General features: G+C 33.4%; 1 protein-coding gene across 4 annotated transcripts in view; it reads left to right on the forward strand.

Annotated features, from left to right (window-relative positions):
• Positions 1–16,160, forward strand: part of LOC120778946 (trichohyalin) — a 185,916-nt gene that overhangs the window by 161,916 nt on the left and 7,840 nt on the right. For all 4 annotated transcript variants that reach the window (XR_005705591.1, XM_040111009.1, XM_040111008.1 and 1 more), the window contains one exon: positions 13,790–14,075. Coding sequence is in view for 3 of the 4 variants with exons in the window: in XM_040111009.1 (XP_039966943.1) it covers positions 14,045–14,075 (31 nt within the window). In the remaining variant the exon portion in view is untranslated. The remainder of the gene's footprint in view (positions 1–13,789; positions 14,076–16,160) is intronic.

The following is a 16,160-nucleotide window of genomic DNA, read 5'->3' on the forward strand; positions in this document are numbered from 1 at the left end:
GATATTAAGCTGTCGAGCTGACAGAAAAAGGCGCTATCAGTAGAATGAGAACCGGCTAGACCTCCGCTATCTTCGTGCGTCCTACTACTGTATAGCTAGGCTTCGCGGGAGCTTTGTTAACGCTGTATTAGTCCTTCTCACATGTTGCTTTTGGTTCAAAGTAGGTCGCAAGAGGCTTAGGGAGTTCTTCGCTCTCAGTAAAGTTCGCCTTTCCCTAATCGTAGAGCATCTAACTGGTTATTGCCCCGTCGGTGTCCACGCGATATGGTTGGAAATCTTACCGGATTTTAGTTGTAGAAGCTATTCTGAAGAAGATGAGGTAGAAGCATTATCAGTTCTTCCTTGATTGTCCGACCTTTGTGTTATAGCTTAAGCACCGCGGAGCTCATACATTCAGACATTTCGGCGAACTGGAAACGGAGAATCAGCATTGTCCTCAAGGCTCTTTGTCGACTTATAAGATCTGATTACAAGAGCTACATTTTCTGTTTTCACAAAGGCCTGCGTATAGTGGTTCAAGTTTGACTCCCAACTTCAGGATCCTTCTAAGAATAATAACATAACAAATAAATTTGATATTTTATTTTACAAATCGACCGCTAAGGTGTGCAAAAATATGAAAATATGTAACGGATTTCAAACTGAACAGTTTTAAAGCTTTTTAATTAATCTTCTTTAACGAACTTGATAATATGAGCTTCCCATACAACAGAAGCCATATATAGTAATCTCGATGACTAAGTGAACACAGTTGCCGTGCTCAAGTGCATCCTTTCTCGACCGACCGCATACTTAATTCCACCTAACTAACGGTGCATTTAATAGTGTTCTGAAATCAAAGTCAATATTTTTAGAAACACGGGCAACTAAATGGACGCATGACACGCACTACGTGACCCGATATCGATACTTTCGCACCAGACTTTCCGTACTACATGTGGTTGTGTGTTGTTGTTATTATTTTTGCCACATGGCGCCACTTAAGCATATCAAGCACCAAACACGAAATAAAATGAGTGCCAAGTATTCCGCTATTAAACGAAAACAAAAGCCAAAACGAAACAGCAAATGTGGGAGATAGCCTTGCCAATAACAACAATAACAAAACAACAAGTTCGACTGGCGTATCGATGACTTTTCAATTTCCATTTAGTCGCTGCGTCTGCCAGTGGCAAGCATTTCAAAGCGTGCTGCAGAAGAAGCCTTGGCCGAAGTGTTGCCGCACATAAAGACGAGTCATCGTGAAGCGTTCAGAAAAACTTTTGCCGCTCAACAGTGGAGCAGTGGAATGAAAGATGATACTTACTGTCAGTTGCCACTTGCCACATGCCACATGGTGGTACTCTGTGCACAGAAGGACATGCATGCATATTCGAGCTTCGAACATAAATATTTGTTGTTGTTGCGAATTGACAACTGAGCGTGAGTGGAGTTTCGAGTGGTCAGTCGTGACTGAAATGTTGTACAAGCCTTGATGTGTGTCCCATATATGAAAGTATGATATATATACAGATATGTAGGTATGTATGTACATACATATATGAGCACAAATGTTTATTTGCAGAGCGATAAATTCTACATTTGTTTTTTGCTGTACGTAGGAAAGTGAATGTTTGGTGGGGCAGCGAGGTCTTGGAATCAGTTTTCTTTTGGGGTTAGAAAGTGACAAGAAAGGAGAACAATGCCTGAGGATACTTCTCAATAGAATTTCTTTACTTTCCTTAAAACACTTTAATTGTGGTAAAAGCTTAAAGCTTAACTTTTCTATGCAAGAACTTCCAAGATAGGAGACACTTCAAAAATTAGTGAAGTAAACACCAAGAAATGGCCAATTTTAAACTTATCCAGCAACTCTGTGGATTTAGAGGAAAATCTGACATTTTTCTACCCCAATGAGCTTACATCTCTTTAGTTATAGTATTGATAGCAGTGGAATATGTCCCTTCTCGCCCAACTGAAAAGAAAGGCATACGCAAAAATAATGTTCCAATATCTCATCATCGTCCACGCTCTGCATTCCGCCGAATCCACTTTTCTCATCTTCGGAGAGTGCGATCTTAAGGTTAGGTGCCATGTGACGACCTTACAATGTTACTAAGCTCCCTTTTGCCTAAAAGTAGAAGATTTTAGTCTGGCTCCCATCAACACTACCGCAAAGCAACTTTGTGGTATGCGCTGCTTTGCTTTATTTCTAAGGCCTGAGGGGTTCCTCTAGGGACCATTGCTTCAAACAACGTTTGAAGGAGCTGAATGACCTGGAACTCGTCTGGCTTTTCATATCCTTCTATTCTCCCCTACTAAAGGTCTAGTTATTGATATTTAGTAACATATTGGCTCTATTGGTGTATGAAATTGCCGCTTGGCTGCCCATCCACTAGAATGTATCTTTATCGAATTACTGGTTAGAGCAGAAGCCTTCTTCACATTTTCTGTTATGCCCATAATTTCGGCCTGAAAGGCTGAATTTTAGTATAGTTTGTGTTCGCTCCTATTCTTGTTTCACTATTTGATCATTCAATGAATATGTAGATTTTGTGTTGAAACTGCCGATTACACAATTATTGGTCGAATCTTCTCTTCTGGAGAATGAAAACGATGTGGGTTTCCTTTTTTCTTTTTAAAAGGCTGGTCTACTCTCAAAATAACTTCAACATTTAATAACACAAAAAATATTTTTCTCTCTCTTTTAGATATGTCTTTTAAGTGTCTGTATATGGATATATCTAGGTAGTTATTTTCATAAATGATATTAAAATAATTTCTATTAACACTATTTTGTCTACTTCAAACGCCGTTTGATCTACTTATAAATACTCAATTAACCAAAATTCGCGCAAAGTGTGACCAACGAGATTTCGTATGTAAATTTTTGATATCCAATTTAGTTAAGATCTCATAATAATAGATTACTTGTTTTGTTAATTTTCGCAGAGGCGTTTCTTTGAATTTCCATTTTAAGCTAGCAACTTGAGTTCTAAAATAGGCAAACATATTTATATACAGTAGTTTCAATAATATTATGCACATTTCTCTGAATTTCAACATCTAAATTTGGGTCTCTAAATTTAGTAATAAAATATGTAAACAAATTATTTTCAATATAAAATACTAACAAAAGAGATATTTCTTATGATCACCTTTAGAATTAAAAAGCAGAAAATATCAGAAAATCAGCAGAAAATATCAGATTGAAAGAGTTGAGCAATCAAATAGTTTGTTTGTGTCTAAAATTTCTTTTAAGGAATAAATTATCTTTTCTGACGTCACAAAATAGTTGTAAATAGAACAGCTTTAATTGGAAACTAGTTCTTTTTATAAATAAATGAGTCAAATGACGCCATTACTACTTAAAAAAGTTGACATATTGACATGTAAGTATGTATAAACATAAACCTTGTTAATTTTAATAAACGAACGACTCCCGTAGATAGCTTCAAAGAAGAATAAACGTAAGTTAACGGCTGCACCGAAGATATAATAATCTTCACAGGCGCATTTCGAGTGGCATAAAAGGTTTCGAACGATATTTATGTTAATTTTGATCGATCAATTTGTACGGCAGCTGTATGTATATTCTTTAGTGCGTCGATTCAATAACACATGTTCATAGATTGTAGCGTCGCCTAGGACAATAATCTATTCGTACAGATACCTTCATAAATAAAAAAAGTTTTCCATATAAGAAACTCTTGCAACATGTTGCCAAACGATCTGACGTTTCCTTTTGAGTGTTAAAACTTATTCCTAGTAAATTTAATATAAAACCCTGTTCAGGGGATAAAAGCCAAAATCATTGAGTTCACTAAATATAGCAGTTCTTCCTGTGACAGTATTTTTCAAACTCGTTTTAACCTAAAAAAGGCATATCATATAAATTTAGCAGAACCGTTAGTCAAGTCAAAATTTATTCTATCAAAGTGAACAGATACATATACATATATGCTATATACATATGTATATACATAAAAATATGTATGTGAGTCGTAAATTGCCACACTTAGTGACACTTCATTGCATTATTATTGATTCTAAAACACGCTTAATTCGATTTAATTAGCACAAATTTACCCACATATGTATATATCATATATGCCAACAAATTAACACACCTGTTCATCCACCAAATTGTCGATTGTAAAAAACATATTTAATTAATACAACGCATATATTGCATATTAGATATCTCAGCTGTAATTATTCGACTCAAAAGCCTTTTTTTTTCTTCTTCTTTTTACCATTTGTATTGTTGCTGTTGTCGCAGCACACGCCAGACATGAAAGTGCCAATTCGAGCGCAAATGCGGGAATGGTGGAATGCTTGAATTAATTGCAGCAACGGGTTTTTATTTTATTATTACTGCTATTATTTTTTAGAGTGCCGTGCCTCATGAGGCCTTATCTCTCAGCGTGAAATGGTAATGCAGCGAAGCGATACACGTGCTGGCATGCATGAGTATGTGTTTGTATCCACTTACAGTGGGTCACAGAGATAATGAAGCCTGTTCACTTTGTCTACTTGTTGAGTGTAATTCAAATATATATTTATTTTTGAACAAATTTTATAGGTTCCTTAGGGATTACACCACTTTAAATTTATAATTTCAATACTAGAATTTGTATTTTAAGAAATTTTTTCCGGGAAAACCCTAAGCAGATTAATATTATCAACATAAAAAGATTTTTTAAAATTTATTTTTGAGATTTAAAATAATATGGCAACTATTCAAGTGGTTCACGTCAGCACAACCGTCATTGTAGAGCTCTGCGACTTAAATAAATTCTGCTTCAATATACATAGACACTAAATTCAAATTTCATATTTGATATAGTTTTTACACAAAAAGCTCGAGTTATCTTTTTGACTATATCGAAAAAATGGAATTTGAGATTTTCATGCAAAATTTTTTTTGAGGTCCACCTTACAAATATATTTGTATCTTATATTTTGGACCTTTAAGAAGCAAAAAACTATTTTTTAGTAATCGTAGTAGTGTATAACCGTTTAAAAAATACATAATGGAGTAACCTTCTACAAATTAATCATATCTGCAAATAGATTATGGAATATTTCTAGGAAACTCATCTGAAGTAAAAAGATATTTAATATAAAATATTGGACCAAAATTAGGTCAGAACTGGGAACAACTTTTGACACGACAGCGTACTCGCTTTACTTCAAAACAACTATATATAACCTTAAAAGCGATACTGGAGTAATATTCTGGTGCAAAAAGCCTGAACACAACCTTTTTGACAGCGACTATTGGAATTACGAAAGGTTCTCTTTATATCTGGATAATCTGGATAACCTACGTTCAATTGTACGGTTACACCTCATAAATCGTTTTTATCTAAATATGCAGTAGGCTATAGGAGCATAAGGGATATGGGATAAGATTGGAGTTGCTTGGCCCTGATGGTGAAGTTTCACTTTCGAAGACCAGGTAGAAAAAATCAGCAAATACACAAAAATATTGAAGAATCAATAATTTATTCACAGTACGTGTCGCTTTAAGGGGATATTCTAGCCTTAAGAGCTAGCTCGATTTAGCCATATCCATCTGTTCGTCTGTATGTACATCCGCGAACTACTCCCTGAACTTTCAAAATATCGGTATGAAATTTTGTTCACTCCCTTTTTAACTCGAGAAGCTGCTAATTTGTTAGAATCGCCGATATCGGATCTCCATTCATGTAGATGTTATAAAAACTGGTCGCCCAAAATGTAGTTCTTGTACGGAAAACTTGCTTCGTTGGCATGATATCTTCACGAAATTTGGAATGCATTATTTCTCATAGAAACGTTACAATCGAGATCTCAGAGATGGTTTAAATCAAACAACTATAGCATATAGAGGACTGCTAAACTCTATAATACTCTTAAGGGCAAGAGTAGTTAAGTTTCTTCTTTTAAAAAATTGTTTTGTACTCTTGAAAAATGAATAAATATGTGGTGCAAAATATATGGTAAATGTTTCTTAATTGTTCAATTCACAACAATTCATCGTAAAATGGTAAAATTATAAATTTTTACACTTGTTTTTTTATAATTTTATGATTTTACGATGCTTTACGACAGGTTGCGAATTGCTCAAATATTTTTTTTAAAGTTGGGCCCTCAGACCAGCATACTCCCAGAAATATGATTCCGGAATGATATCTTCTGGTATGCAACTGAAGACCAAAGGTGCAACAGTTGTGCAACAAGGCTCCCAGCTACCGTCTAGAATCGAAATAAATTATATCTATATATATATATCTATATATCGATTAGTTGTGACATCAGTGAAAGAATTTCGAGATTATTTTTGCCAAAAAGCAGCTTCTCATACTTAATATATTTGAACATAACTAAGTTTACCAGTTATAGGCACCTCCAGCATCTGCATAGCATATGTATACCAGAAACTTTAACTAAATTATAATTTATAAAAAAAGTTCGACTCAATTTTAGCAATCTGTACTCCAATATTTTTTAATATCTGGAACAAAAGACATAAAACTATAAACATTCGCGAAGTGATAGTATAAAACTCTACTTTATTATGCATATTTATGTGTCTACTTTATTAATATAAGTTGACCTGCATATTTTATATGCCAAAATAGTATAAGTACAGCAATAGCAAGAAGGGAAGTCATATTGAAATCATTTAAATGTCGTAAACTCTGAGGAATACAAGTTTTTCCTATTAAAAAAAGAAACAAAATACATATACTCATTCAAGGAAATGTGAGAACATAACATTGTGTGTTAATTTTTTTGCGAGTAACCAAATTATACCCACTTCCTTTCGCAAATTGCACGCAGCTTCCATAAAACATCAAATGCGAGAAACGCAAAATTTATTAACACAGCATAATGATTTAGACATAAAAGTGTTTACAAATGTGTATAACATAAACAACGGTAAAATGTGTGCTGAAAATTATTTGCGAAAAACTAAATTTTCTTTACGTTGTTGTATAATTTTCCTGTATTTGTGCGCCAGCGTAAACATAATTTTGCGATTACCTCCGATTACATATATTATTTTCCACTTTATATGCATGTGTATGCGTATGTACGCTTTTAAGTGGCATGCCACAAGTGCACGGGTGTGTGTTGCTGCTATTTCACCTGAATTCACCACGTACCTTAACGGTGTGCAATGTCGCTGGCGGTGATTTTTATTATTGCTGGCATTCAAGGTGCATTTTGTCATCGCTTAATTTATGCGCAACAATGCAGCGGTAAGAAACACAACAACAACAACAACAAGGAAGAGCGTTGACTTCGGTTGCAACGAAACAATAATACCCTACACAGGTGCATTTCTTATACCATCAGAAAGGTTTATAAATGTAAATCCTGATTTTGATCGGTCATTTTGTATGGCAGCTATAGGATATAGTGATCCGATTTGAACAATATTATCGGAGATTGTAGCGTTGCCTCGGATAATATTATCAGCCAAATTTCGTAAAGACAACTGTTCATATATAAAACTTCGCCCTACAAGAACTTTATTCTGATCGATAAATTTGTATGACAGCTAAATGCTATAGTGGACCGATCTAAACAAAATTTCCGGGGATTGTAGCGTATTTCTCGAAAATAATCTGTGACAAATTTCGTGAATATAAATTTTCAAATAAAAAAGTTTTCCTCACAAGATCATGATTTTGATTGGTCAGTTTGTATGGCAGCTATAGGCTATAGAGTTCCGATCTGAACAATATAGTTGGAAATTGTAGTGCTATCTTTTATCATAAAATGTGCCAAATTTTGTAAAAATAACTGTTCATATAAAAAAGTTTTCCATATAAGAACAAGACTGATCGGTCATTTTGTATGGCAGCTATAGGCTATAGAGTTCCGATCTGAACGATATATTAAGAAATTGCAGCGTTGCCTTTGACAATAATCTGTGTTGAATTTCGTGAAAATATCTTGCCAAATAAAAAAGTTTTCCATACAAGGATTTAATTTTTTTACTTTAATATACCCTCTTCGGGGTATAACAACAACGGCATGCATTGTACAATTACACAAACACTACAACATATTAACATGACTATTTGAAGCACTCATCCAACATACATACATACATATCTTCATAAATAAAAAACATAGTCACTCCTGTTGTTGTTGTAATATATTACAGTGTTGCCAAAACCATACAAAGTGTAAATCACAACGCTGCCGCACGCTCAGCAGTACCGTTGGTGTCACCGGCACTGACGGCCGCTTCAAGCATTCACCGCTTTGAATTACAGCTTTTTCAACGCTTCGCAATTTTTCTGCTTCTTTTGCATGCTCGTTGTTTTTGTTATTGGCGCCGGCTCTTGGCAATGACGCGTCGTCTGCGGCGAACGATAGAAAGTGGGCGTGCAATTGACACATTTTCATGCAAAGCAGACAATCGAGCACAATGAAGCGCAGTTCAATGAATTATTGCATGTCTCACGCATGCTCAATACACACATACATATATATACATACTATATGTGTTGGTGTGTTCTCAGCACTTATTTTGGCACAACAAATTATCTAGATAGCTGCATTAGCGCAGCAGAAGAATTACTTCGGTTGGCATTTCCATATTTATACGCAAATAATATTCTTTCTTCCAGCCAGAAATGGCAAGCAAATATCAATTTATTGCTTAAATTCAAAGCACTTAGTGGTTATGGAAAAAAATATAATTATAACGGTAATGGTACTGGTACTGGTTTAGCATTGTAACTCTGTTTTGGAAGTGATTCTTATGAAATATTTGACTTAAAGATCTTCTAAAGTTGGAATACTCTGCTTTTGCGAGGGAATGAAATTGCGCTGAATTAGGGAATAAGCTCTCTTCGTTGACGCATGAGTCTAAAGTTCCGTTTATATACAATTTTGAAATAGTAAAGTAAGCTTTTTTCTGACCGCAGTCGTTCCTCAGTAGACAATTCCGTCATACACTTGATTGTTTGACAATTGCGACCTTATAAACATAAAACCACGCATCCGTTTGATGAATGTGAGGTCCTCAGCTACGTTTTCAAGCATCTCTTTTGCGACCTCTAATTGACATCGTTTTGCAAAAGGTTGAGGAGTTTTGGTACGAATCTATCCAGCATTGACACACTTCATTATCCAAAAAATTAGCCAAAATATGTTGAGTTGATCCATGAGAGATTTTTGAGAACATCTGCTATTTATCTGATACAAACACGATGATTTTCAAATCAAAGAAACCTTTTTCTTGCGTATGAGAAAAGTTTCCAATTACCTCACAATCCTTACTGAATGCCTTCTGTTGCAAAGATTACGTGGATTCATAGCTCAATTCATAAAATTTTGCTTACGTTTTTGTTCATTTGTTACATGGTGCCTTTCCGATATCCGTTTTATACAGAATATTTATGAAAAATATGTCCAGCTAGGTCCCTTGATATCTTCATAGTATTAGCCATCTCTATTCATTATCTTTGGCGCTCATATCGTATTTGGATAGCAACAGCATTTTTCCTCAAAAAATAACACTTCATTCAATACCAAAGTTTTGGTCTTTCAAAACCCTCTTTGCGCTAACCAATTGTCAGGAAAAGCTCATTCCATTTGAAGGATATATTCTAAATGATTTTTAAAGAAAATTTACTGTGCTGGTCGAAGATATTAGTAATATGCGAAACAGTTTGTGTTCACCTCTCAATTCTTCTAAGATATTTGACATGAAATTCAGAGGTAGTTGTTCCAATGTGACTTTTATATTTGGGCTGAAAACGATGTAAATATACAAGCACAACGTATTCGATCGAAATCTTAAAACTTTTCTAACAACAGCTTGCAGAAGCAGAAACAGAAATGACAGCTTCTGTTTCTGTTTCCATTTTTCTTCAGGGAGACGCATTCTGTTACAAGCCTCAACACAAAGTTAAGCATTGGTTTTGACATTGTAGTTTCGCATTTTATATTTAGTTTTACTGTTTATCTTTTGACTTCTCTTAATTTATGCACTCGAAAGCGAACATATGTAAAATTGTGCCTACATTAAGATTGACCTTTATATTTACTTTTCTGCCTACATATTTTACATTATTACTTTTAAGCTTGACCCTGAACTTGAACCTGACAGAAAATTTATTGAGCTGATTTGTTAGTTGCTTCGAATGCTTCAGATGTACTTATTCATATACATATGTATGTATGTTACATATACATTTTTAGAGAGGCAGGCTCATTTACATATAAACTTAAATAGTGTGTGCACTGTTGGAAATTGGTTCAGATATTGGTGAGGTCATAATCACTGTAGTTAGAAATATAAGAATTGCATAGGTTTTCAGTTTTTATCAATTGTAAGGATAGAACACTATATTTTAGGCTTCATTATTGTATTGTAAGCTTGAATCATATAAGATCTTCGAGATAGTGACAAAAAATAAACTCGCAAAATCATAAGATAAGATTTCTTATTTCTTTGAACTAAGATAAACACACCTGGTGTTTCCGAAATCCAAGAACAGATCTTGCAAGTCTAGTATGGTTTATCATAATAATATTTGGTTCGGTCAGTTTGTATGGCAACTTTATCATATAGTGGTTCGATCTGAACGATTTGTTCCAAGATTGTAGCGAAGTCTTCGACAATAATCTACGCTAAATTTTTGTAAGATACTTGTATATTGTCAAGAATAAAGGTTTTCCATACAAAAAACTTATTTTAGATTGATCAGAGTGTATGACAGCTAGATATACTATATACGGCGGTTTGATAACGGCAGTTGAGCAATTGAACATCTTCTTTGCCAGAAAAGGGCGTACGTAAAGTTTCGGGTCGTTATCTGAGGAACTAGTAGCGTACATATGTATGTATGCACAGACGAACAAGGTTACCCATATGCATATACTTTTCTGCATATACTTTCTGGTGTCTCCGAAGTTTCCTTCGACAAACTTTATATACCCTGTTCAGTATATAAAAATATTGATTATAAAATTGATATTGATTTTTTTCCATAAACTCCAGTTCAGCAGAAGAACATTTGACTACAGTTCTTTGAATTAGTAAAAACTTTCTGTAGCATTTTTAGCAGTCTAGTGGTAAAGTGGCTGATTTTTTGGTTCGTTTCAATTTCTTTATTATACAATTAACCTCGGAAATGATAAAAAAGAAGATCGAATTCTGTCGCAGACAATTAACAAATTTCCTAAAGGGTATGTTCTCATAAACATATATGTAGTTACATGATTTTTCAAATATGCTTAATGCAGATATGAGTGAAGAGTTCAAACATATTTTCATATAGTATTTTAGGGTGGAGTTGCTAGAGTAGCAGCGTTTTTGAAATGTTAATTGGCTAATAAATTATGTCTGAAATACACTAAAAATGCGGCGCACAATTATTCGGTTGCCAATATGACGTAATATCACTGCTTTATATATGATATACATTATTTAATCTTATAAGTATGCACGAACAAATGCAATATTTTTTGAAGCTGAGCTTCCATGTTAACTGTTCATGCTATGCTTACTAATAACGAGTGCACATGTACCTATACAGGTATTGAGAAGATAAAATCTCATTAAAATACATAAACAGATTTAAATTGATTTCAAGACTCAAGGATCTGGCATGCACTACTCATTTCGTATGCAAAATTTCCTGGTAAAGGTTTATCTTTTTTTGGTTTTGATTGATGTTTCTAACAAACTGTAGCACTGATGGGTATCGTTGATAGTATTCAAGCAAGTATGAAGTCTAAATGAACATATACATCTGTATACTCATATATACACATATATATTCATATATGCATACCTTCACCTACTTTACATACACATACTATAACCCATTGAGTTTGAAGGCGTTTAGCATTTTGCTTTCCTGTTAATCCACATTCACCGAAAACAGAATTGTGTGTTCTTTACTTGTTTTATTTCGAAATGATTCTTATTTATGTTCTCTCCAAAATTTGGTGAATTGCAGTTGCGTATGAAATAGCTTGCGATTGCAAATTAACTGGAAAGAAAGTTAAATGCTTAATGGATTTATGGCAGCTGAAAACTCAAAAATGAATTTATGGTACATAAAGGCATACATACGCACCTATATATATATATATATATATATATAGAAACATTTGGATACCATATACATACATACATACATAAATCTCTTCCGTTGGTTATACAATACTTTTGTTTAGTCTTGACTGTAGGCGTTTGGGGTGTGTTGAGGTTAAGTGTACGGATTAAATATTATCTAAATCTTTTGTGATTCGTTTCGGGCTAACACTTAATCATTTCGGTATCCAAAAATCGTGCGTGATTATTTCAAGTGGCAAGCAAAACGAAATTTATATGTATATTTGTATGCAGTTCTATACAAATTGATATGTTGACGTTATCTGAAATACACTACCTTTATTTTCGAGATTCAAAAAGCAAGAAAATAAAATTCGACCGTGTGTTCGAAAATAAATTTTTGAAAAATATTTTTTAAAAAATCCAGGATCATATTTTAGTATATTTATTAATATTGTTTGCTATGGATTTTTAATTATTTTTTTTTTTTATAGAATATCATGAAAAAGTGAGGTTATGTTGTCAAGACGATAAATTTTATTGGATTAGCTCTATATTTGAATTCTGACAATTCATGTTTGACAGCTCAAATGAAAATTTTTTCGAATTTTGTTCTGAAATATAGGTATTCAGAAATTATTCAGCTACCAGATTTGGAGAATTAAAAACTAAGTGCTCTCAAACGCTGGTTATATTGCTTTCATTTGGCTCCAAAAGGACCCATCCCAGGCAGAGCCAAAACCCACACTCACCCATAAACTTTCCACATTCAGAAAGAAAACGCCAGAATATAATTTGTTTGCTTTAGTTTAAAGTACTCAAAAGTATACAGTCACACCCAACTATTATCCCATTACTATTTAAAAAAAAATCCGATTTTGCTATTTAAAAAATTTTGTTTAAAATTAAAAAAAAATTGTAGAAAATACTTTGTATAACTTCAAATATACAAACCCTTAAAAAAATCTACGAATTTTTTTTATCGAAAGTAATTGTGCAACATTTTCCTACAGGACACATTTCTGCGCATATTTATATGTGTACGTACAGCATAATGGTTTATTAATGTCTTATAAATGAACGCGAATAAATCTCAGATATTTTGTGCATCGTTAATTTTTTATAATGAATCCAATTATCCAACTGTAAACATTTTATATTCATATATGTATGTACCTAGGCATGCAGTAAATACATACATACCTACATGTATGTACATAATACATACAAATTGTTAAGTGGCAGTTGAAAAGCGAACGACCGTCATAAATCTCAATCTTGCTGCAGACCGTCATAAATCTCAAAGTCTTCATATAAACAAGAAACGATAACTAAAGCTGCAAATCAATCGAACTCAGTACGCTTTGAAAAGGTTTGCGGGCATGTTATATTCGTATGGAAGATTATTTTTATCTTTTATAGATAGAGATATAGCATTTTAATTTCAATTGAAACATAAAAGTATTAATTATTATTCCATAATTTTTGAAGAGTTTGCAATTTTTTGCCTTTTGTGTTTGAAAGGAATTTCAGGAATAGAAGCGACCACATCTATTAAGCGCGGTCTAAGTTACCAACCTTTTCATATATTATTAAATAATAAATTATATAAAACATAGCATACTGTTAGGAGCCATCTCTTATATCATTTTTTATATATAATTATTGGAATGGTCAATTTTCATTACCGCCAACCATAATAAAAATTTATTATATGTTTTCTCTTTACAGTTATTAATTACTGAGTCGTAAACACGGACAAGCTCACTCCTAAACATATTACAATTAACATTTAGACGCAAATACCTATCTCAAATGCAGCTGAGGCGTAAATTTCAAACATATCTTAATTTCTAAAAACACATAAAAGTACAGTTATAAGCGCAACTGTGGAATACTCAAAAAAGTAGCAGCTTAAGTGTTAAAAAACGATCAACAATAAGTTAAATATTTATTTACAAACTAAGAACTCAGCACAACAACAAAATGCGGCTGTTAATATTCATTTTGGCCTGCTGTAAGTATTGAACCGTTATTATGGTATTTATGTAGAAGTAATTTTCAAAAGTAAATATTTTTTTATAGTTTTTATATGGCAATGTAATTTATTTTTAAAACTAATTATTTGCTAGTCAGAAGTAGAAAATCGAAATATTATTCTAAAAAATTTCAATATAGTACCAACACACTGTTCTTTGATAAAATTGATAATCAATTCAATTTTGAAGCTGCTTCTAAATCCAAACCCGTCTTGAGATTCTATTATTGATATATACAGTAAATCCTAAATTTATTGAAATTAATATTGAGATTACTACCACGAGTTGGTAAATCACCATGTAAACATGTTTCATGAATAACATGAGGACTAGCATTTCAAAGAGGCTGAGAATGAAACATAATTCGAAGCGTAGATCATATATTATACTATAATGGTCTAGTAAATATCGAAATTCAACGAATATGACGGTATCAATACATATAAGTATGTAGGTGTTAAAGAGGCCCACCTAGTTGGGAATTACAAACTGCGCTATCATTTGTTATATGATTATAATTTTCAAAGTACATTTAAAAAGAAACAGTAAACTTTTTTAAGGAGAAAATTAAATCTTTTTCGAGATACACGCGATCTTCGATGCCGCTAAACTATAAAACATTGATAAACGACGCCACAAGTCCTCCATTAGTGCAGCCATCTTCTTGAATGAAACCTAAAGATATTGTTCGAAATTTCGAAAGTGTAGTGTTACACTTTAGAAAGCTGAAACTCAAAAAATATTTCAGATATCAATTTAATTTTTTTTCTTTTAAAGAATGGCAGAATTCGAAGGCAGAGGACGTAAAATCTTTGTAGACAATAAAGAATTCAAGAAAATCAGCTTATGCTTAGCAAAGAGGTTAAGTATAGTTAGTATCTAAGTTGAACTTATAGTATAACGGTAAAAGTGTGTGGATTTTAATGAAAACGAATTAAAGTAAACGTCTTGCTGATCAGACCAACTATTCAAAGATGGGAAAGGAGTAGGAATAGCCAGAAAAGGTAGCTAGATGAGTTTTTTCTACCTTGCAAAGGATAGAGGCACTTGGCGAAGTTTTGTGTTCTCGGCTTAGGCCATACCACGGTTATAGAATAGAAATGAGAAATAAATAGTGAACCATTTCGAGGCTTCCGTCTTGTTGAAACCAAATATCGCTTGCGCGATAACGTTCGCTATTGACGATTACGTTCTCACCGGCATCATTTTTAAAGAAATATGGACCGATTATTCCATCGGCTGCGCTTCGTCCCAAATGCGAATTTTTTTTCTTTTTTACATGCTGATTGAGCCATACATGGAATCGCTGAACAAAATTTGGCTCGAAAACGTCGGATTTTCTTGGAACTTTTCAAGAGCGCATAGAGCAAAGCGATGTTGCTTGAGAAGGTCGAGCGGCTTCAGTTCTTGCACAAACTGTTTTTTTTTTGTCAAGTTATTTCATACGTCAGTCCGAGTTGCTGAGAACGGCGCTGAATCGACTCTCCACGGTCTTCGTATACATTCTCAGCTACGGCTGCTATATTTTTTTCACTGCGTGCTGGACGTGGTCTATCCAATAATGAATGCTGGGTCTCAAGATGAGTGATGGTGTTGCAAGTGGTACGCTCAGTAGGCCGATTATTTTCACCATAAGTAGGTTGAGCGAAGCGATTCACTCGTGATCTGTTAATAAAAGGAGCTATTGAAAAAAGTATCAATACTAGGATCACCCGTTATACACTGTACATATGTTATCAAAGATAAAAGATATCTATAACGAGCTAACGAAAAGTTTCGGAAACTTTGGAACAGTTTGAAAAGTTCAAAATTTCAAACATTTTACGATGAGTTTAAAACATTTTCATAATGGCCTCCGATTAAAATTTTAAAATGGAAAAATAGAACAATAAGCTTATCATAATGAAGTATAAATCAAGATATGCCAATAAAACTGATTATTGGTTAAGCCTTCATCTAGTCTTTCTATGCTGAATGATATGAATACTGTCTTTTCGGTTGTCTTCATAGTTATTTTTTCGGTGAATATGTGGCATACATATTTAGATATAATTAGGATATTA

This window comes from Bactrocera tryoni, chromosome 5 (assembly GCF_016617805.1).
Source record: "Bactrocera tryoni isolate S06 chromosome 5, CSIRO_BtryS06_freeze2, whole genome shotgun sequence".
Lineage (NCBI taxonomy): Eukaryota > Metazoa > Arthropoda > Insecta > Diptera > Tephritidae > Bactrocera > Bactrocera tryoni.